The sequence below is a fragment of the Lemur catta genome, chromosome 1, assembly GCF_020740605.2.
Source record: "Lemur catta isolate mLemCat1 chromosome 1, mLemCat1.pri, whole genome shotgun sequence".
Taxonomy (NCBI): Eukaryota; Metazoa; Chordata; class Mammalia; order Primates; family Lemuridae; genus Lemur; species Lemur catta.
The window spans coordinates 120,967,772-120,992,093 of NC_059128.1; the positions used below are offsets into that span (position 1 = coordinate 120,967,772).

The 24,322-nt window shown below is 48.9% G+C and overlaps 1 protein-coding gene across 1 annotated transcript; it reads right to left on the reverse strand.

The window, feature by feature from the left end:
- Positions 1–149: 149 nt before the first annotated feature.
- On the reverse strand, positions 150–16,612 carry LOC123639775 (cytochrome P450 4F2). Its single transcript, XM_045553895.1, has 13 exons — positions 16,580–16,612; positions 15,981–16,179; positions 14,083–14,227; positions 11,991–12,044; positions 11,771–11,898; positions 8,511–8,632; positions 7,651–7,921; positions 6,844–6,910; positions 6,544–6,673; positions 1,242–1,375; positions 1,082–1,146; positions 820–902; positions 150–327 (listed from the first exon to the last, which is right to left on the reverse strand). The coding sequence occupies exons 2-13, from the start codon at positions 16,176–16,178 to the stop codon at positions 150–152; spliced, it is 1,575 nt and encodes a 524-aa protein (XP_045409851.1). The 5' UTR covers position 16,179; positions 16,580–16,612.
- Positions 16,613–24,322: the final 7,710 nt, after the last annotated feature.

Sequence of the window (24,322 nt, forward strand, 5' to 3'; positions counted from 1 at the left end):
ACGAGCCCTACCTTAACCCACCCAGACACACGCCCTGGATCCCCACAGTCCCCAAGGGCTTCGTGCCGTCTGTTGACCAGGCTCAGGCAGAGGTGACAGTTCAGTGTTATTCCCAGAAATGTGCAAAGGTAAGTGGATGGGTTGAGGGGTCACTGTGTGCCCGCCTCCAGCGGCTCCACTCTCAGCCAAAGGCCGCCCTCAGCTCGCATGATCAGCTCTGGCTTCCTGCGCGGCTTCGTGTGGTCAGGCAGGAGGCAAAAGCGCAGCAGAGTGAGCGCCAGGACCACCTTCATCTCGGTCATGGCAAAGGTCTGCCCGATGCAGTTCCTGGCGGCAGAGGTGGGGACTCTGAGTTTGCCCTGGACAAGCATCCTGGCCCCACTGCACCTGGAACTTGGCCCAAGAGGCCCCTGCCCCTGCCCCACCCAGATCAGCTTGAGGAGCAGAGAGAGAAGCTAAGTGTACCGGGGATCCCTACCCCCCACCACACACACACACACACACACACACACACAGACACACACAGACACACACACACACACACACACAGTGTGGGCTTGCGTAACCTCCGAGCCTGGCCCAGACTGCAACCCCCAACTCACAACAGCAGAAAAGGGAAATGGAGTGCTGAGCACACCATGGTACCCTCACAGCTACCTCATTCTATGGACCTTTGGCCTTAACCTTGGGAGGGGGAGGGGAAGGAGAGTTGAAATTATAACCATGTGCAACTCCCCTTCCCCGAGCTTTTCTCACAGTCATGCCCAAATGCCCCTCACCCATCACTGCGTCCCTGCCTGGAACACACACCACCCTTACCTGGGCCCTGCAGAGAAGGGAATAAAAGCCAGAGGTGACCGCTGATTGACATTTTCCGGGTTGAAGCGGGAGGGGTCATATACCTGGGGTGAGAGGGAGACAGGCTTGCTGGGTGGGTCTCCCAGGACAGCCAGCCTTGGAGAGACAGATGAGAGTGTCTGGTAGTGGGGGAGAGAGGAGATCTCGGATTTCCCTGTTGAAGCCCTGCCCCCTCCTCTAGGACCCCTGGAATGGGCAAAAATGGTGCAGGGGCAGTCAGCACCTCAGGATCTGGCCACACAGATGGGTTGTGATGGGTCCCAAAAATACTGATGAAGCAGATGACACCTGGAAGAGAGGAGGGTGCAGTCAGGACAAGGCCCCACTGCCTGATGAGCCCCTCTTCTGGCCCAGGAGCCTCCTCCCCCTGCTGCTGTGGGCACCTTTGGGGATGACCCGGCCATCTGGGAGCACAATGTCCTGAGTGCAGCGTCGGGAGATCACTGGGGCTGGAGGATGCAGGCGCAGACTCTCCTTAATGCACATGGTCAGGAAGGGCAGCTGGGCCAGGTCATCCCTAAGGAAACACCCCCCACCCAACAATTATCCAGGGAGCAAAGAGAGAAACAGAATCCTCCAGGTGCTGTGTTTCCCAATGAGAACTTTTCTCCTTATAAGAAATTAAACTCCACAGGAATCTAATATTTGAGAATTATAAAAGCAGAAAAAAATCAGAAGAGCAGAGAATTAGAAAAGTACCACAAGAAATTTAGCCAGGTATTTTTAAAAGATAGTTGGAACCCATTATATTAAGTGAAGTATCCAAAGAATGGAAAAACAAGCATCACATGTACTCACCACAAAATTAGTTTCCCTGATCATCACCTAAATGCACATCGGGGAAGGATACCAATTGGATATCAGACGGAGACGGGGGAGGGGGGAGGGGATGGGTGTATGCCTACATGATGAGTGTGTTGCACACCATCTGGGGAATGGTCATGCTTGAAGATGCTGACTTGGGAAGGGGGGGGTCGGGGGAGGGGATGGAGGTATGAGTACATGGTGAGTGCCAGGCGCACTGTGTGGAGAATGGACACGCTTGAGGCTCTGACTCAGGGGGATGGGCGGGACATGGACAATGTATATAACCTGAGCTTTTGTACCCCCATGAAGAGCTGAAATAAAAAAAAAAGATAGTTCTGAGGAAAACACAGCATCCAAAACCAACTGTAAAAAGTTAACAAATTTGCAGAAAAACATTTTTTATGGCAAGAAAGCAAAATTGTAATACAAATGAATAAGAAACAAAATACACAGATCCAATGTTTTACTCTCATTTATGAATGTACTAGAGATACTAGCAAATGCAATTAGACAAGAAAAAAGGAGCATAACACAATTTGAAATGTTGGGGTAAATGTATCATTTTGACAGGTAGTGATTTTATATTTAGCAAACACAAGCGATTCCACTGAATAACTTTTATAAACATTGAAGATCCAGTAAGTGGGCTGAATTTTTTGCCCACTTGTTTTCCAGTGCCTATTTAAAATGTTAGGACTTGATACGCTTAAGTGGTTCAAAATTTGAAAACTCTACCCTGGGTTATTAATTTTTAATGTGTCCATCCAAAGCTACTTTTTAAGCACCTTTAAAAAATTATACAGTAGCATGCTATGTAACTATACTGTAGTTATTATGCTATGGTACTATACACACTACTATGTATCTTTTCTTATTCAACATTATATCATTCTCTTCTTGTCTATCTCCTAGGACTTGTGTCAAAATAGGGTTATTTCTACTTAGCAGCTATAAAATAAATTCCCCATGGTTTCAATTAGAGCTTTTAAGACTCTTCTTTTTTTTAAAAAAATATTAAATATGTGACTTATGTGGACATTTCCAGATAGCTTCCCAGTTTTCCAAGTGCTTTTATTAAATCACCCATATTTTTCCTCTTGATACTAGACACCATTTTTAGTATTTACTATGTTAATTAGGTGCAAAATCTATATGACTAAATTATTAGTTTCTTTATGTAGAAATAACAAACAGTTGGAAAAGATAATACAAGAAAAGGTGCAAATAACATTAATATAAAACAACTGGATTAAACTTAAGAAACATGAAATCTCTATATTCCAGATAAACTGATAAATTTCCTTCAATCCAATTAAAAGATACACTTCACTATAGCAACAAAAGTATCTAAGGGTTGGTTTAACAAACATGCATAAGATCTCTAAGCAAATATTTTAAACTCTGTTAAAGGACTAAAGATTATTTGAATAGGTGAATATCCATTTCATACTATGAGAGAGGATGTGTCAATATTATGAAGTTATGTTTCCCACAAATCAATGATATATTGAACTCAACCAATGAAATATATTCAAGTCAGATTAAAGTCTATCTGACTTTTTAAAACTTGATAAACTTACTCTAAAATTTTTCTGGAAGAATAAAGGATCATGAAGAGGTAGGTAAATTTGAAAATAAAATATTAAAGAGGGGGAAGTTATTCTACCAGATAGTAAGACCTTTTATAAAGTCACAGTAATAAAAATAGTGTGGCACTGCTGCAAAAACAGCAGAATAGACCCATGGAACAGAAAGAGACAGTCGCGTAAATAATTGAAAACTTCGTATCTCGTAAAAGAAGTCCCACAACCCCCTAGGAAATAGATGGGTAGTCTGTTTGTAAAGTAAAATGTAGACAAATTTGGTTTTATAAAAATTAACCAAAATACCCCTCCAAATCAAAAGGCAATCTTTTGCAACACAAGACAGAAAAAAGATTAATTCTGATACACATGCCTATAAGTAAATATGAAAAAGAAATGAACCCAAAGAAAAAGAGCAAAACATGTAAGATGACCACTTCCATACAGTGAAAACAAATGACTTTCACCATGTGCAAGGGATGGTCAATCTCATTGTTATTTAAAGGAATGTCCATTTAAAGAAGAAATATAAAGATTGACAAAGATTTAAAATTCAATAAATACAATAATAGTATTGTTGAAGTTATGGCAAAGCTGATGCCATCAAACTCAGGTAATAGGAATGGCTTTGCAATCATTAAAATTGTGCATTGCAGTGGTCTTTGATTCACCAATTGCACATCTTGGAATCTTTTCAGAGGTGCTCCCACTTTATGCAGTGGTCACTGTACATGCACGCTGACTGCACCATGTTTAATTTAGCAAAAGGCTGGAAACAATGCAAGTATACATCAATGGGAAGATGTTTAGATAAATCATGGTACATCCGCAAAATAGACTATTATACAGCTACACCAAAGGAAGAAATGAGGATCAGTAGTTCTATCACACTTCAGACTGGGAGGTACATCAGTACAGGGACTGGGAAGCTTATTGGTGTTAATCTATTATAACTGGAAATATTTAATTAAGAGTCTTCAACATGAGGGTGAGCTGAATAAAATATGGAATGTTATGCAGCTTCAGCAAAAAATAGCCATAAGACACAGTGTTGAGGGGATAAAACCAAGTTGCACACACACAGACACACACACACACACACACACACACACACACACACACACACATATATATATATCAAAAGGTAGAAACTATACGGATATATAAGGAGATCACTTATAGGTAGGTAGATGGATAGATAAACAGATAGATGACGAATTGATATCTCTAGACACCCCTGGGGAGAAAGGGAGGGGATTCAGGGGGTGGGAGGAATGTCAACAATAACCCTAGTCTTCTCTGTAATGTCTCATTTAGTACAAGAAGAACTTGTTCTCATTTGTTTTTGTAATTCAAAGCTCATTTTTCATGCGGTATATATACAAAGTGGAATACTACTCAGCATTCAAAACAAAAGAAATTCTATCATTTGTGACGCCATGGGTCAACCTGGAGGACATTATGTCAAGTGAAATAAACCAGGCATGAGGAGACAAATACCATGTGATCTCACTTACCTGTGTGACCTAATATAGATAACATAGATATCATAGAAACAGAGAAGAGAATGGTTGTTACCAGAGGAGGGAGAGAGGAAAGGAACAGGAAGATGTTGATGAAAGGGTACAAGTTTCAGTAAGATGGGAGGAATACATTTTTGAGATCTACTGCATAGCATGATGACGATAGTTAACAATACTGTATTGTGTTCTTCAAAATTGTTAGGAGAGTACATTTCAAATGTTCCCACCACAAATATGAAAAGTATATGAGTGGACAGATGTGCTCATTAGCTGAATTCTATTCTTCCACATTGTACACATATATCATAATATCACATTATAGTACATAAATATATAAAACTAAAATGTGTCAAATAAAATAAAAAAATTTTTAAAAATCAACTAATTTTCCAAAGCTCATATTTTGAGAAAAAGAAACAACCTCACAGTATATTGTTAACGTGCAGACCTGTGTCAGTCTTAGATACTCCCATTTGTACAGAAGAAGAGAGTGTGTGTTCACGTAAATGTGGACATCCGGTTAGCCGTTTTCTGGAAGGACACACAGGAAACCATTGGCCATAGTCACTACTAGGGTGAGGCTTAAGAAGTAAGCATATTTCTATCATAAACTCTTCTGGACACTTATGTTTTTTACCAAGTGAATAATTTTTCCTGAAATCCTGGTTTTAAATGCATGAAAATGTTTCTTTGCCTCACAGAAAATGCTGTGCTGAGCAAAGGCTTGGAGGGGAGGACACCACCTCCAAACACCTGTCTAGTCCAGTGCTTCCATTGCATCCCCCCTTCCTTGGCCTGGCTGAGGCCTCAGAACTTCCCCCCTGCACCCTCATGCTACAGCGTGTCCCCTCCAATATCCTGTCTACACTAGTCCTAGAAAGATCTTTCTGGTACCCAGATCTGACCTCTCCCTCCCCTGCTCAAACACCACCCCTGGCTCCCCATTACCCTTGGGGTAAAGTTGACCACTAAAACTCCTCTCTCCCTCTGTCTTTGTCTTGTCTCTCCCCACACCTTTGCCCAGCCCATCTCCTTGACCTTGAGCACTGTTTCCCAATTGCACCCAAATATCTACTGACCATCATTCAGGGACTCAGCTGAGACACTTTTTTAACCCCCAGGCCTGTTTCTCTTACTCTCAACTCTATTCACGCTCCTGTGGGCTGGGAATGTCCTCATGTGGGACTGTTCCCCCAGAAGACTGTGAGAACCTCAAAGGCAGATCCCTGGGCTGGGTCCTTCCCAGGTTTCCAGAGCACAAAAAAGTGCTGGGCACAGAACTGGGGGTGGGAAGGCAGTGCAGGAGTGTTTGCTACATGAAGGCTGAGTGGACGAGTGACACAGGTGTTCTGGACAGGAGATGGATGACTTTTACCTCTGGTTCTCTTTTGTGAATCCCTGGCCTGGACAGTCGGGTAGGAATTAGGGCACAGAGGAGCAAACACTCAGTGAGTGAAGCTGTTTAAAGGAATGGTGTTTCATGGAGAAAAGAATGGGAGTGGAGACGAAGTTCGTTAATGAACATGTGCTAAATGGCATCATAAGCCCTCACACATCATTACTAATTCTCTCAGCAACCCCAGTCTTTCTGTCCCCAAAACCTGCAGTCTTTCCCTTGATAGCCAACTGGGTCCCAAGTCGTGTCTCTGGATCTGCTCCTATTACCACTAAGAAATACTGGTAGAATCAATAAATACAACTTCTCTCCTCTCCACCTGGCAGCAGAGCCAATGAGAGGGGCTCAGGAACAGGCCATGAGGACCTGCACTCACCATTCAATCTCTGTAGGCACGCGATCCCTCAGCAGCTCTTGCACCTCCTGCCGGCAGCGCTCCTGGTATTCTGGGTGCCTTGCAAGGTTGTACAGGACCCAGGAGAGACCACTGGCCGTGGTGTCATGGCCTGAGTGGCAAGAAGGTTGACCTGGGTCTCTGAGCTGCTTCAGCACCAGAGTGGTGGACAGCGCCCTTGCATGGAGGCCCTCAGGGAGGATGCAAGGGATGGAGTGATCAGGGTCCACCCACTGCATCCCTGGGATGGAGAGACCCCTGTCCTCACACTGGGACCCTCACCCCCAAACATGAAGGTATCAGCCTCCGCTCTTATGTCCTCATCTGACAACTGCTTTCCATCTTCATCCTGGAGAGAAAACAAAACCACCCAAATCACACTAGCTCTGAGATTTCTGGGTCTAACCTGAAGATGCATCCTCCTTCCAGGAACCCAAACCCACCCTGCACTCCTAGATCTCCCTGGACACCATTGCCAGAGCCCTAACCTGATGGGCTTCCTCCGTCACTGCCTGGCCTCCTCTTTTATCCCTGGTGGAAGGAATCAGTGATCCATGAATATTTTCATGTTTCTGTATAATGAGGACTTTTGGGGGAAAAGTTGCCGGCAACCTGGGTTTCAGGATGTTTAAAGGACAATTTGCCTTGGAGCTTAGAAATTAAGTGTTGCTCCAAAGATATTTGCTCACATTCAAGGGTGGTAAACATAGAGAATGCTAACTCCCTTGAAAGCATTTGGCTTATAAACCCATACTCATTGCCTTCTCACTGGGGAGTAGTTTATACTCCAGAACAAAGGTATCTCTCTCTCTCTGTCTCTGGAAGGATGAAGGCACAGATGTGCCAGCTGTTCTCTATGAGCTCCAAGGTTCATAATGTGTGGGTCTCTCTACTGTGGTGCAAATTCTGGTGCACTTACAGGTGAAAACTTTTCATTGCCCTAGGAGGAATTAAGGAATGGATCCCTTCTTGACTCAAATAATTTCCATGCTCCCCAGTGCCCACTGGATCAAGTCCAAGTTCTTGGATTTGACATTTGAAATGAAGCTCCCCATTCTATCTCTGGAGTTCAGATCCCAGGAAGCCCACCTTGCTCAGTAGGAGAACATCGATGAAGTCCAAAGTCTTGGTCTTGGCTTTGGCCTTGAGGAAGTCATCAACACCCTGATTGGGAAGGGTGCGGCGTCGCTCCTGGATGATGGCATCTGTGAAGTCATGCACCAGGCGGCAGGCCTTGCGGAAGCGCTGCCCATCACAGGTGAGATAGTACAGGAAGTCCTCGTACAAGAGGATGTTCTGGCTCCTTTTTTCTATGAGGGCACTGAGCTGCAGGATGGTAGCAATATATTCACTGGGCTTCCTGCAGGATGAGGGAATGGGGAGGAAACAATTTAACACACCTGAAACCCAGTAACATTTCCCACCAGCATCCAGGATCTACCTCCCATCAGGAAACGGAGTCTCCAGAAACAGATGGACCCACAGATACACAGATGGCATCGGCCATGAGACTTGACTCTCCAAACCCTGTTCTCTGCCTGCATCCACCTCTGTCAGCTGCCCAGGTGCCACTAGGCAGCCAGAGCATAGCTTGGACATCATGCCCCTCCTCCCCTCTGTCTCTTGCCCAGTATCCAGGCTTGCACCTTCTCTTTCCCAAAACCGTGCACACAGCTCAGGTGTTATCAGATTCCACCTGGTCCTTGGCCCAGCCCCCACCCCAGCCTCCTGCATACAAAGTCACCTCTACTGTCTTCTGCACATACTCTACTCATCCCAGCCTCCCTGCCTTCACTTTAACATTTCTACCTACCCTTCCTGTGCTTCAAAGCCCAGCTATGACGTACCTGCTCCAGAACAGCTATTGGTTGTTCTCCTCAATCCTCCCTCCCCTACTTACCCCCTTGGGTCCACAGCTCAAGATCCCACGCCCTGGGGCAAGGACTCACTCTTGACAATTGCTGTCGAAGCTGAAGATGCATTTCTGAAGACTGTCCAAGGTCATGAGGCTGATGTGCTCAAACATGTCCAGACGGGCACTGCCCTCTGAGGCCAGGCGCTGCCACTTGGCCTGCAGAGAAGGTCACAGAGCTGGGGGAGCTGGGCCTTGGCTCTTTGGAGCCCCTCCCCAACCCCACACATCAGGATGGACACATTCAGAACCAGCCTCTTGGTCCTCTGCCCCAGGTACCCATCTCCAGGGAGGACCTGGCTTGGGTGAAAGCAGAAGCTTTTACTATTAGCAGATGAAGACCCCATGGCTGGGAACAAGAGACCCGAGTTCACATTTCAGCTCTGCATTATGTGCTCTGTGTGTCCTTGGGCAACTCATTGGTGTCCTTTAGGTCCCACCTGCCAAATCTTTAGGAAAATTTAAGTTGACCTGATTTGGTGCCAGGTAAACCAGGTTAGAATCCCTGCTCCACCACCCCAGGACTTACTACATGGGTAGACTTGGGCAACCCCTCCAATCTTTCTGGCCATCAGTTTCCTCATCTGTAATGGGGTGAAAAGAAACTCTAACTCACAGGAGCATTAAAATTAAATTGGACAATTTATATTACGGAATTGGCAAATCAGCACAAGGAATCATTTCTCTCACATAGTGAGTGCTCAAAAATATTGGTTTTCCTCACCTTTATTATTATAAATTGACTGCAAAAATATCCCTATGTTGGTAGAAGTAGTCTTCCATGGGCCCTGAGCATTCTTGCTGGGCACACCAAGAATGCAAGGCCCTGATGTTCTTAACCTGGGTCATTTCTCAACCTTGTGATTGCAGACAAGAACCTTGAGGGATAAGGTAATGATTCCCCCTGGACACATTTTAGGCTTACTTCTGTTTGCTATAAAATCAGGTTCCCTAAACCTAGTGCCCCTTCCCTGTACTGCAATAGACTCCAGGAACAGGCATTGATAGAATCCCACCTGAGTCCCCCACAAGGGATTTGGGTGGCTTGGAAAAAGGAGGCAAACCAAGAGGAAGCACATGCTACTGTGCCATGAGTAGTCAAGTGCCCTTTGTCTCTGACCCTGGAGTCTCATGTCTTGTGGCAAAATCCATGGAACAGTAACACGCTAACTTATAACCTTGCAAGTAAGGAAAAAAATCCTAGGCAGTTCAAAAAATCCATATCCCACCTGGAAACCATTCTTCTAAGTGAATTATCACAAGAATGGACAAGCAAACACCACATGTACTCACCATTAAATTGGAACTAATCAATCCACACTTATGTGCACGTATGGAAATAATATTCATCAGAAATCCAGCAGGTGGAAGAGGGCAGTGGGTGATTGGTAAATCCACACCCAACGGGTACAATGCACACTATCTGGGTGAGCGACACACTTACAATTTTGACTCAAATGGTACTAAAGCAATTTTTCTAACAAAAATGTTTGTACCCCTGTAGTAATATGGAATAAAAATACAAAATACATACAAAAATCCGTAACCCCAATTCTCCACTTCTCCTTGCAGTGTGATTTTTCAGCAACTTCCCTTAAGAGATGAAGCCTATTTTACCCACCACCCTTTGATTCTGTGCTGGATTTTTGACTTTTTTTTTTGGCCAATACGATGTGGAAAATGATGACATAATAACTCTAATAAGCATAAACTCCAAGAGGCATTGCAGCCTCCTCTCAGTCCTTGGAGCCTGTTGGGCCTAAGAATACTGAGTCATAGAAATGCCCCCTGTATTTCTGGAGACAAGATTTGATTTCAGAAGTCAAATAAGGCTTTGCCTTAAAGAAAAAAGAAATGTGTTAGTTCAAAAGCTGCCTGGTCTCAGGACGGCGTCTCCTTGGTCAGTAAAAGCTGCACTTCAAAGAAACAGCTATAAACTGGGCCTATGGTTCTCACCTGTTTTGAAAGACAAGGCAGGCCTCTTCCTAGACCCATGGGTTGCCAGAGCTGGCAAGGACCCCCGGAGATGAGAGCTGATCAGAGAGATATGCTAATGCCCAAGCCGGGCCCAGAAGGAGCTTTACGGTTAAAGTAATTAACACAAAGCACAGCTCATGTTGACTTATGAAATAATCTCTGTCTCCAAGAACACAATCACCGGAGCCAAGATGTCTCTGTTTTTTGAAGTAATAGCCTTATCAGAAAACTTAGAAGTTTGCCCCAAGAAGATTTTACAACTCATTGTTCCCCTAGTTAGAGTTAGTTAAAGGATCTGTAATTGCCTTTTAGAAGACTTTGACCCTAAAGCAAACTGCCTGTTAGTATGTGAATTCCGTTGCCCTTGGCAACGGGAGCCTGTACCTACCCTATATAATACCTGTGTGGATATTCAGTTTTGGAGATATTTCTAGCGGGAGGAAATATCCCCATCCGGATACCCTGCTTTTATCTATTTTCATAAACCTTTACTTTATAAACTATATCTTTGGCTCTGTGTATTATTATTATTATTTCTGTTTCCTACTATTTTTTCATCCTTTGCGATGACCCCTGCCTGAGATACCCGATCGGAAGAAAAAACCTCTTTGCTGGGAGTGTAGCTAACTCCCTGCAAACTGGTGTGGTCAACTTAGAGACCTGATCCAAAGGAAGAGATAAAAACCCCTCTTTGTGGGGAGCACAGCTAACTCCCCGCAGGAGCCCTGTCCCTGCCATGTGAACAGCCCTGGGATCCCTTCTGGAGGGAGAGACTCGTGTGGAGGAAAGTCCAGCTGTCCCAGCTCAGGCCATCCTAGATCAGCCTCATGCTGGCCGAGCCCCACACAGGTGAGAGACTGAGCCAGTATCAGCAAAGCTGCCACCTGACCCGCAGCTGATCACACACCCCAAGTGACCCCTTCCACATCCACAAGAACCAGCCCACTATCCTGTAGACTTGTTAGCAATCATAAGCACTTTGATTAAACCAATGAGTTTGGAAGTGGTTTGTGTGCAGCAGTAGCTGCTATGTAATCTTCCTCATTTCTCTCTGTAGCTTACAGGACTTTTATGGGAGAAACATAGAAACCGACACTGTCTGAACACCTACTATGTGCCAGGGACAGGACTGCATTACATCATCTTGACCTCCTTTTAAGTAGAAATTATTATTCCCATTTTACAGATGAGGAAACCAAGGCTCAGAGAGGAAGAGCAATGACCCTAGGCCTCCCAGCAGAGCCAAAACTCCAGATCAGACCTGTCTGTGGTCCCTCTACCCCAAGGCTCCAGCTAAAACCCCAGTGTTGAGGGACTTACGTGCATTATGCTCACGCTGTCATTGAAAATCTTCACATAGGGCTTCAGGATGTTGAAATGGAAGGCTGGTGTCAGCATGCGACGGTGGCGGCTCCACTTGTCACCAGCACTTAGCAGAAGCCCATCCCCTAGTAGGGCAGCCAAGGGCAGTGAACAAAGGCAGCACCTTCTCCTGGCCCCACAAGGCTGTCCCCAGCCCCATTCACCTGCAGTTACTCACCCAGCCATGGCTTCAGGAAGCTGAAGAAGATATCATCCTTCCGTACAACGGCGGCTGACAAGAATGAGGACAATCAGGGACAGGGAGGGGAAGGGAAGGGGCTTGGGGTGGGAGTGGAGGGGTTTGCACTTCCCCCTCCAAGCCCAGCATAGCAGGAAGGGGGCCAAGGGCGGACAGAGCAGAGGGGACGGGGGAAGGGAGGGATCCCCAGACCAGGCTGCAGCAGACACTAGAGCAACACACACCCTAACACAGCACAGTGCACTCCACCATGCCTTGACATGGCTTCTACATGATTCAACATGTCTGCAGCACCCGAACATAGCTCAACACCCTACAAAACACCTTCATAAGAACCTAGGACACCCTGTCTGCCCCAGAACTCTCTGACGTCTCCTGACAGGGATCTCAGATGTGTGACCTGACCCCGATGTGTTAACAGGTCCCGACACAGCCACAGCACACATGACAAACCCTAAATGACACAACATGGTCTGAGTTTGACCTGAAATGGTCTGACATGAGCTCAGCATGCCCCACGGTTGGACCCCAGATAGGATTTAAATATTAATAGAATCTTTGTAATATCCCAGATGTGGACCAGGTGTGACCCAGACTGTGCCCCAGGTGTGATGATCTGAATGTACTTAAGGCCTGTCTCAGTCCACACAGGGACCGTGGGTCCCAGCCCTCAGACAAGCCCCAAATATGGCCCTGATGTGACAAACAGGAGAAAAGGACAGTCTCAAATAACATTTCAGACAAGAACCAGATAGGCCCCAACATGGTCCAAGTGACCTTGGCTACAGCTGAGCCCCAGACAGGGTGATCTCCAGGATTCCAGGTGTAAACCAGGTGTAAGCAGGTGTAACATGTGCCAGGTGCCACCTGGCCCCAGGTGTAAATATACAGGTGACAAGAGGTGTCCATACAGCAGACGTCACACAGACATGCCCAGACTATGGCAGACAGGACCAGAGGTCAGAGGTCAGACAGGTCAGTCCAGGGGAGACAGAGGCAGTGGCATCTCCACCACAGCCCCTCCTGTCTGCAGTCGGGTCCCAGGGCCAGCTGGAGGCAGCACAGAGACCCCAGCAGTGGGCGAGCTGTGGCCAGTGCAAGGTCTCTCTGAGCAAAGAGCACGGGCTTGATGCAGGGGGGTGGAAGATGCGGACGACCTGAAAGCCACCCTCTCCAGACTTTATGGTCAATAGATTTTTGTTTGCTGACACCAGCAAAGAAGCGTTGAGTTTCCATCACTCTCAACTGGAAGAGATGTCAGAAGCCAGAGAGACCCAGGGACCTGCCCAGGGTCTCTCAGCATTTTAGCGTCAGAGCCATAGTCCCTGTGGGATGCTGCCAGTTTCCCTGCTCAGCCCTGCCTGCCCGAGGAAGGGAGGGGAGAGAGCGAGGGAAGGGCACCGGGCTGCAGAGGGGTCTCCTTGGAGATTCCTGGGGCCTGCAGCACGAAGAGCAGTGAACCTAGGGCAGACGAGCCACCGGGTGGGGTAGAAGGAGCTGCCCCACAGGGGTGGCACTCATGCAAACAGCCCAGGTCCTCCACCAGCGGCCAGCTCTCCTCATTGTCCTGGGCTTGGGCACATGCAAGGCTGGCACCAGGCCTGGCAGGGAGCCTGCAATACTAATGGTGCCCACGGCATCACCCTTCCTCCACTTAAAAAATTCCTCCTCATCAATCCACACCCAGCTCCAACAACTCCTCCTACGTGAAGCCTTCCTGCCTGCCCCAGCAGAAACTTAGTTCTCGCTGAGCTGTCAGAGTCCATCTTCCTCTGGTCCATTCCTGACCACACGAAGTTGGGGAGTTCCCCCAGGACAAGGCCTTGAACTGAGAGGCCTCCTGGGGCCCCAGTGGTGCCCAGGACACCAGGGCAGGGAGCAGATGGCAGTGTAGGCAGGAGACACTGAGGTGCAGGCGGGTGAGTACAGGAAGGGGAGAGGAAGACGCCTGAGGGAAAAGAGGGAAGGAGGGACTGGGGTTCTGCAGGGGCCACAGAGGAACTTCGGGGACAAGGGGCTGGAAGCCCTTGGATGTGCCACGGCGCCCACCACCACTAGCTCCGCATGGTACCTGAGGCATTCAGGACAGGTCGGATGATCTCGGGGTGGCACAAAATGATGCTGGGCAGGATGGGGCCCAGCCAGAACTTAAAGCCCTGGGGGTAGGTGGCCACCAGCTGAGTCACATCCCTCAAACCCTCCTCTGTGGGGGTGACCTGCAAGCAAGGCAGAGATGTCACCTCCTGGAATGGTTACATTTAGGTGCTAATGTGATTGGGGTAAGGGATGCCCAGATAGCTGGTAAATATAATTTCTGGGTGTGTCAGCGAGGGTGTTTGAAGAAGGGACGAGGAGTGGAATGGGTAAACTGAAGAAGGAAGATCCACCCTCCCCATTGAAGGCAGGCACCATCTAACCCACTGAGGGCTCAGAGAGAACAAAAAGGCGGAGGAGGGGACTTGGCTCTGTCTTCCGGAGCTGGGACATCCACCTTCTCTGCCCTTGGACATCAGAACTGCAGCTTCTCAGGCCTGTGGACGTGGACCGAATGACAGCTCAGCGCCCTGGGTCTCCAGCTTGCAGACGGCACAGGGTGGGACTTCTTAGCCTCCACAGTCATGTGAGCCAGTTCTCATAGTAAATCCCCTCTTATCTGTCTAGACCTACACCCAGATCTGTGTGCCCTGGGATTCTGTGTCTCTGCAGAACACTGACTAATCCACATCCCCAGGAGTGGCCACTGCAGTCCCCCCTGCAGCCTCTGGAGGTGGCGCAGCCTCTGCAGTGAACAGCATGTCTGGATCCTGCACAGATGGAGGGAATCTCTGCTTCCTCCTGCTCCTTCTCTCCTGGGGCGTCTCCAAACGCCACAGGTGCACCCCAGGGCAGAGGGAGAGGACACACTGTCTGCCCACACAGGGGCCACCTTGGTCCACAGGAAGGGTTTTCTTGTCTTGGGAGTGGTTCCGGCCTGGGGGCAGCCATATGGCGATGTCCCCACCACCGAGGGGGTTGTGGGCAGCATGTGACCTCAGGACATGTCCCCAAGGCAGGTTTCCACATGCCCTCATGTCCTGGCTGGTGCACGTGGGCTTCAGTTTCTCCTCTGGAGAAGGGTCTGCACCCTCGGGACCTTCCAGCCTCAGCCGACCTCAGGGGAGCAGACGGGAGCTGTAACTGTCCATCAGGACAGTGGCTCCCACCTGTGAGCACCTCTGTCCATCAATCTCTGAGCATAGAGTGTGCTGTGCACCCTCCCACTGAGCCTAAAGACATACCCATGGCCCCTGCCATTACAAATGAACAGACTGGGGCCACGTCCACCAAAGGACAGAGCAGGTCCGAGTCAGAGGCCAAGGTGTGGGAGGGGGTGGTTAGGGAAGGCTCCTGAGAGGGGAAGGGAGAGGCCAACTTCCATGCAGGCTGCACAGCAGGGCCCGCTGGGACATCTCAGTGGGGAAGAGCAGGTAAGAGGAAGCTGCCCAGGAAGGGCAGGGGTGGCACACTGTCCCCACCTGTCTTCTGGGCCAGCGGTGCCCCTGTGTGTTTGGGGGGTGGGGCAGTCACAGCCCAGAGAGGGGAAGACACAGGACATGGGCCAGGCAGGGAGCAGACCCCGGACGGTGCCTCTCAGGAGGCCTCAAGTCCCGCAGTGGAGAATTAGGGACACCGGGGGTCCCCGCTCTGTGCAGCCCTCCCTGGGAGCCCTCACGGTGCACCAGTGTGGGAAGACAGGCAGGAAAAGGATGCTGAGCAGGCTGGGCTGGGAGGACAAGGAGGGGACAGAGGCCTGGGACGGCGCAGCAGAGCAGCGAGGCAGTGAGCAGAGGCGTGAGTGAGCCGCCGCCCTCGCTTCTCTGCCGTCCCAGACCCCAGCCCACCTCCGTCCCCGGCTCCCTGAGCCCCTTCCCGGCCCTGGGGACGTCCACCCACCCTGACACCCCAGCCCCGTCCTGCTGCCACACTCACCAGGCCCAGGTGACCCCAGAACCAGCTCCGCGTCGGGGGCTGCGGGAAACAGCGGAGGCGGCTGCAGGTGCCATAGAAGGCGTAGGTCCAGGCCAGGACGCGGGCCAGGAGCCAGGAGGCCCCGACCAGCAGCAGCACCAGCCACGGGGAGGCGGCCACCGGCCCCAGGCCCAGCCAGGACAGGCCCAGCTGCGGCATCCTGCGACGGGTGCAGGGGGAGTTCCTGAGGCCCAGGAGAGGTAAGGGGGCTCCAGGGCCGGTGCAGAGGGGCAGGGCGGGAGGGGTCACAGATGGGGACGCAGGGGCTGAGAGCAGGGACGGAGACCCAGGGACCCCAGGGGAAGAGGCAGATGAGAGAGTGAAGAAAAGGAAGAGTATGAAGAGGAGGAGGGGGAGGAGGAGGATGAGGGAGAGGAGGAAAAGGAGGGGGAAGAGGAGGAGAGAGAGGCTGATTACAGTTTAGAAAGGCCCAGCCTGAATCGCTCAGTTTCCAGGAAACCGCCATTCCCAGGGCCACATCCCTGGAGCTGCCCCAGCTTGGGCAGACCCTCCCCATCCCAGGCCAGGACCCCCCAGGCCCACCACCCCCAGCCTGGCACCTTCTCTCAGGAGCAGCTTGTCCACACAACCTCCTCTTCCCCCTGCTGGGCGGTCTTTGCCCCTTGGCCCTGATAATGGCGGCTGCAGCAGGGCTGGGCTGGGTCACGCCAGGGAAGCAGCTGTGTGCAGAGGAATCAGCTCGGGAGGACACAGCACCTCCCACATTGAGGTGTGGGGGTGAGTCAGGGGCAATCAAAGGTGACTCAGAGCCCCCAGGTTTACACACCAGGGTGTGGCAGACAAAAGCATGAACTAGGGAATTCAGGTGCCAGGCGAGCAGGGCCAGGCCAACCCTTGTCCTGATCATCTCCTGAGCTCCTGTCCCAGTGAGGGCCTGGAGGAGAACATGCACCATTTCTCTGTGCTAATTAGGAGGCTTAGAGATGAAATCCCAGGGGCCCAGGCTGCACAGTCTGGCAGGAGTTCAAATCCTTCCTGGAGGCAGCCCAGGCCCTGGGCTGAGACATGACTGCTAGGAACGGAAACAAACAATCCAGTTTGTGATTATTACAATCAGAGTCTAGGGATTAAGAGCCCAGCTGCTGGCCGGTCATGGTGGCTCATGCCTGTAATTGTAGCATTTTGGGAAGCCGAGGCAGGAGGATCATTTGAGGTCAGGAGTTGGAGACCAGCCTGAGTAAGAGTGAGATTCTGTCTCTACTAAAAATAGAAAACATTAGCTGAGCACTGTAGCTGACCCCCGTAGTCCCAGCTACTTGGGACACTGTGGCAGGAGGATTGTTTGAGCCCCGGAGTTTGAAGTTGCAGTGAGCTAGACTGATGCCACTGCACTCTAGCCTGCACTACAGAGAGAAACCCTGTCTTTAAAAAAAAAAGAGCCCACCAGCAAGGGCAAACCGCTGGGCTCAGTGTCCAAGGACAGAGGGAAAGCACTGGGGGTGAGGCTGAGTGGGGCCGTGAGTACACGGGGTCCAGGAAGTAAGGGCAGAGCCAGGGGACCATGAGTGGAGTCCTCATGCTGCCCTGCCCTTGCTCTGAGTTTGGACAGTGGCAGCCATCGGGGGCTCAGTCTTCCCATCTGGGAAATGGGATATCAGATGAGGTCCTAGTTGGGAGACAGAGGATGGGTCTAGAGTTGGGAGCCCCAAAAAGAGAAAGTGAAGGGAATGCTGGCAAATGGCCCTTGAGCCACTGTGGGCCAAGGCTCTGCTCTGTGCAAGAGACTGTAAAGTCCTACTGTGTGCTCTACATAAAATGTACCCACTATGTGCTCTACATAAAGGGCACCCACTGTGTGCTCTACATAAAGTGCATCCACTGTATGCTGGGTATTCTACAGAAAGCAAATTTACTCTGAGCACAGTGCTTTATATAACATGTACCTACTCTGTGCCGGATGTTCTATGTAAAGCATGCCTCTGTGTCAGATGCTCTACATAGAGCATGTCTACTCTGTGTCTTGTGACCCACATAAAGTGCACCCACTGTGTGCCAAAGACTCTACATAAATCCTCTCTGCTGTGTCAGGTGCTTTACATAAAACATTCCTACTATGTGTGCTGGCTGCTCTACATAAAGTAAGCCCACTGTGTGCCAGGCACTCTACAGAGAGTGTGCCTTCTTTGTGTCAGATACTCACCTGCATCACAATGCACAGTGCATTTCCACCCCGCTCCCTGCAACTCTCTGGCAGAGCTCTGGACATTGATGGAGAGACCCAACCAATGGCTTCCAGAGGGGGGAACATGCCCATTTAACAGAAGAGCAAACTGAGGCTCAGAGAGGGCAAGTCTCTAGCCCAAGTTGCAGAGCTCATAGGAACTGAGATCTGTCAGACCCTCAAGCCTACAACCTTTCCCTCTGCCAAGCTACTCTGCTCCCATTCATTGGGTACAATGCCATATGAATCCAGGGACATCCATAATAGTGGAACATCAGTCAATGCGGTGCCCCAGAGGGGAAATGTCTTGAGCCCCTTGTACCACCACCTGCCTCCTCCTCCCACACCCAGGATGCTCCACCCAACAGACCTAGTGCAATCCCCACCCTTGGCTCTCCCTGAATTCTGATCAGAATTGCTCCATGGGTGGTCTCAGGTGAGGGAGGGCCTGAAGGGGGGGCTCCTAGCAGAGCTGCCGAGCAGGAGGGCAGGAAAAGACAGTCCTGAGGCTGGCAGCATGTTAGGGAGACTCCAACCTCCCTCTGTCCCTGTCCAGCTCAATCAGTCAGAGGATTCGGGCAGCTGGTCCCTGAGCCCCCTACTCGGGTGGTGGGCTGTGCCCCTTCCTGAATCTCCTCCTGCTGCAGCTGGGAGACCTCACCTGCTGGCAGGTTCATGCACTTCAGGGTCTGGGGGCAAATCCGGAGTATGACAAACCAGTCAGTCCTGGAGATACAGAGGAAATGGCCCCGAGTGGCCAGAGGGGCTCAGCTCACTGCAAGACCTACTGTGTGCCTGGGCTGGGCAGGCAGCCTGCAGCAGGAATGGCAGCTGCCACCCTTTGCCAACACAAGTCACTGAGCCTGTTTTAAGCCCTTTAATTATATTGACCATTGTTTTTTCCATTTTACGAATGAGAAATAGAGTCTGGAAGATATTTATATGACTACTGACAGTCACAAAGCTGGTGGAGCCAGGCTGTGCCCCAGACCACCCGGCCTCACCTTGGCACCCTCCACCACTGGGCTGAGCTCATTTGTGTCTGTAAATGGCCATTTCAGCAGAACTCACCGCTCAGGACTGTGGTGATGATTAAAACAGACAAAGTATGTAAAATGCATAAGGTAGAGCAAGGGCCTAGTAAATGCTACTCGTTGTTATTGATGTTGCTACTGTTGCTGTGTAAGCTGGATATGGGGCTCGGACTGGACCCTGCAGGGGTCAGAGGTGTCGACCTTGCACTGTCTTGAAGAAGGGCCCTAGAGGTCCAGCCTGTTCTCACCATCTGGTCCCTTTGGCCATCGATAATGACTCGGGGAGCACCCTCCTGGGCATGGGGAGCTTTGGCCTGAATCCAGAAGAGTTTTCTGTGGAGAAGTAGCAACAGGAACCCTTGAACAGCTTCCAGGTGTTGAGTACTGCTCACAGCTGGATTCCTGGGGAGGACTTCTGCTGTTTTGGCAGCTGGCGTCTGGTCAGTGCATGGATTCTACCTCCTACCCAATGAAGAGATGAGCCATGGACCACCAAGCTACTGCATCCCTGACAGTCTCTGCTTGTATGCACCCCAGGATGGAGAGCTCACCATGCACACACACACACGGTCTATTCCTTTAAAGAGCATTAGAAGGTAGATCCTCTATGGCAGTGGCCTCAAACGTAACCAGTGGTAACACTGATGAGGTGGAGGTTTGTTTAAAATGCACCTTCCTTGCTGTATGTTCACATGTCAAGAGAGGCGAGATATGATACCAAGTAAGACCGTGAGGTGCAGAACCTCATGTATAGTCTGAGACATTTTCTCACAAGTGGGTGGAAAGTGAATTAGTTGTTATATTTGTGTCAGTATTCCCTAGCATGAATAATATTTCAGCTTAGACTATAGCTATTAATATTCATATAAGTATTTACATGTTTACATATTTCACTGGTGATATTTCCCCTTTTTAAAAAGTAATCCCTGCAGGTCTCTACTCTGTGGGACCCTGCATGACACTGAGGACTTGGACTCTGAGCACCAGGAGCGCATGGGATGCATCTGAGCTGGCTGGCGCCCCTGTAGGCATAGAGGCCAAGGAATCCTGGGGTGGTCGCTGTCCCTGGTGCTGATGGAGGCAGAGCCTCTTCCGTTCCCTCTGCTGTCCCCTCACTACCTGTGTGGTCCTCCAGACACCTGGGGATGCTATCAGGGCCCAGAGCGGGTGCTTTAGGGGCTTTGGGGAGGTGTGCACTGATTCCCCCATTCACACTCACTTTTACTGCTCAGCAAAGGTAGAAAGCACCCACTGCAAAAATTTTGGTGTCTCCTCTGGTGCCTGGCATCTGCCAGGGCCAATTCTACAGCCTGTGTCTCCCTTTTAGGGAACTTTTTACACCTGAGTCCAAACAAGAGCTTGACCAGAAGCCCCAAATAGCTCTGAGGTTTGCACCCGTTCCCCGTGGGCACAGCATTTCCTTCATTTGGGGATGTGGCAGCCTGGTGGTGCTGATGCACCGATTTGGGGTCATTCCATGTGGCCCCATGTTGAGTTCAGGGCTCTGGCATACACATGGACCAACAACCACCTTGGTATGAATCCATGTGAGCCTGTTTGACTTTGTGTATTCGTATTGTTCAGGTGTCATCTGTGATCTGCTGTGGTCTGCAGTGTCCAATGACGGCAAGGTTGACGACAGGAATTGTTTCACCTGTTGGCCTCCAGTGTGATCACCCACAGGACAACTCCTGGCTCTGTACCATTTATCATCCCACCCTCCAAAGGTGGCCACATCTCTCTCCTCCAAGTGTTTTTGACACCATTTCTATGCAGTTTCAGTGGATCCTTTTAGGACATGTACTTTCTTGCCTCCAATGGATGTGAGGAATTGCTGTTTTTTGCTTCAGCTTTTGGCTCCCCCAGATGAGGAACAAGATGTTCTTTTCACAGTGATGGGACCTTTCTTGTAATGACACTCACAGAACCCTCACCTGTGCTTCTTGCTGGTACTCACGTATAAAGACCAACACTCATGGCCAAGAAACATGAAAAAATGCTCAACATCTCTAATCATCACGGAAATGCAACTCAAAACCACAATGAGCTATCACTTAACTCCAATGAGAATGACCTTTATAAAAAAATCCCAAAACAATAAATGTTGGCGTGGATGCAGAGAGATAGGAACACTCATACACTGCTGGTGGGACTGCAAACTAGTGCAACCTGTATGGAAGGTAATATGGAGCTACCTCAAAGAGCTACATGTAGTGCCACTGGGTCTGTATTGGAGATCACAGTTGGCAGGCCTGGTATGAGGGGCTCTAGTGGATCTTACCTAGGGCTTGGGTGGACCAGACTGTTTCCAGGAACTTTGTCTGTGGAGCTGGTGCCAGGATGAGGATATGCTTCAGTGTCTTCAGATAGTTATCTATTGCCAGGTGCACTATGGGTGTGGCTTCCTGCAGGCCGTTGGGAGGGCTGTTGAATCACTGGGTTAGGGGGGGTCCTGGTGCAGGCCACACTGCCATGTTCCAGAGCTGAGTGTGGCTGGAATGGAGTCAGGGATGTGGTTTAGGGTCTACAGCTGACACCAAGATCTTCAGGCCTCTCTCTGGAGCTACAGACAGGTGTTGTCTCCAGGCAGGTGCCAGGGTGGGCATGCCTGCTCTCAGACCACACTTGAGAGGGGCTGACCGGAGCCAATGTTTTGAGATCCATGACCAGACTGAGGTCAGTGAGTCAGCCTGCAGTGGCGCTGCCAGACATGCCTCCCGAGGGTTCCTGGGAGGGAAAAATGCCCCTCAATTTGTAGCCGAGAGAGGCCAGAACTGAGATTCAGGGGCATTTGAGGATCACCTGTGGGTCAGAGGTTGGCAATCCTGCCGGCAGGGCTTATCTCCTGGTAAAACTCTAGCCAGGAAGAACTGCTCCAGGACTACAGGTGGGAGGGGCAGGATCCAAACTTTAGGGATGTTTTAGAATTTGCTGTGAGACTAAGGCTGGGAAGCTCAACTCAGTGGCACTAGTGCTTGAGACTTCCGGCAATTCTCTGTGCAGACGGGATTGCGCCGAGACCACAGTCAGCAGAGGCTGAAGCTGGGGTTCAGGGCCCCTTCAGAATCTGCTGTGGGACGGAGGCCTGCAAACCCGTAGGTGACACAGATGGCTGAGTGGCCCTCTGGGTCCCTGTGTGATCAGCACTAATTTGGGACCACAGCTGACTGGAGATAGAGCTAAGTCACTGGGTAATTTTCAGGTCCACTGCTGAGGTCAATGTCAGTGAGCCTGTCTGCTGAGGCACTAGTCACCTGTGATTCCTCCTAGACCCCTTGGTGGATGATTTTGGAAGAAGGATCAAGGCCAGTTGGGGCTATAGCTAAGCTTTTCATGAAATAAGGCCTTTTCCAGATCTTGAGCCGGGACCAAGGTCAGCACATCTGCCCCATGGGTGTGGGTCTGCCATCTCAAAACAGCCCTTCTAGGTCTTGGGCACCTTTGAGTTTTACAACCTCCTACCTGATCCCAAGGCTCCCACAGAGGCACTTGGGTCCGTGGCTGGCTGCGAGATTATTGCTGTCGCGGGGCAATCTGAGCTGACGGTGGAACCCTATGCCACCATCTTGCTGATATCACCCTTGTAGGAGTCTTGAGGTCAGACAATATACGTTCTCCAACTTTGTTCTCCTTTATAAAAATAGCTTTGGCTTTTCTAGGCTGTTTCCATCTGTATATAAATGTTACAGTTGTTTTAGAATTGGCTCATTGTTTTCTATAAATAAAGCATTCTGTAATTTGGAATTGTGTTGAATCTAAAGATTGGTTTGGGGATAAAGGACATTTGAACAATATGGAATGTGACAATCAATGAACATGATTATCTTTCCATTTGTTTAGAGTTTACCATGTTTTCTGAACAATGTTTTACAGTTTTCAGTGTCAAGTTATGCACCGGTTTCATTAAATTTATTCCATGGTGTTTTGTTTTTTATGATGCCATTATCAATGTTACCAACTTTACATTTTCATTTTCAAATTGTTCATTGCTAGTATAACCAACAAACAATTGGATTGATTTTTGTATAACGGCCTTGCACCTCTGACTATGCCAAATTTGTTCATGATTTCAATTAGTTGTGTGTTGATTCTTTCAGATTTTCCATGACGACAATTGTGATATCTGTGAATAAACAATATTTTGACTCCCGTCCTAAAAATATATATGTAAACTTTACAGTGCTTTAGCTTTGGTGTTCATCACTTCTCCTTCTATATTGCTACCCAATATTTCCATTCTGTGTTTTATACATACAAGTAGAAACCATTATTTGTTTCTTTATCTACGATCATTGCCTGAATTTGCCTGCATTTTTACCATTTTTAAATGTTTTGCTTGAATTTCAGAATATTGTTCTGGAACATTTTCCTTCTCGAAGTTCATCTTTTAGAACTTCCATTGGTGGTAACTTCCTCAATCTTTATGTTTCTGCAAATGTTTTCATTTTATGTTTGTTCTTAAGTACAATTGAGTTAGACTGTTTCTTTCTATCAATATCCTTTAGCTATTATTTCACTATGTTTTGGCCTATTCACTGTTTTTATTGAGATTTTGCTTTCTCATCCATATAATATGGTCATCCAATCTTTGAAAACTACTTATTCTGGCAACCAAAGACATGCAAATTAATACAATGAAGGACTTTAAAAAAAAAAAACCTGTGAAGTTATTTATAAATAAAAATGATCACTTCCATTCCTGGCGTGATGGCATTGAAATTGAGAGTCTCACACACTGCAAGTTGATGCAACTTTTTCCAGATAGAAATTAGGTAATATATAGCAAGACTCATGGAGATTTTCAAAGTCTGGAATATGGAAGACTAAACTATATGAACATACTCCTGCTATTGGATACCTAGAAACACCTTGAGATACTGGATACAATATAATGAACATCTTCTGAGCACAGAGCTGAATCCACAGAAAGTTCAAGGAGTATTTGTGTCTACCTTCCTCCCCACAATGATGGGAACAGAGGCCCCAGGAACAGCCCTGGAGGTTATTCTGCCTGACTACTATGTCTCTTATCCTGCTTCTATTGGTCATTTGCTTTGGCATTTTGACCACCAAAAGTGTCTGAAGAA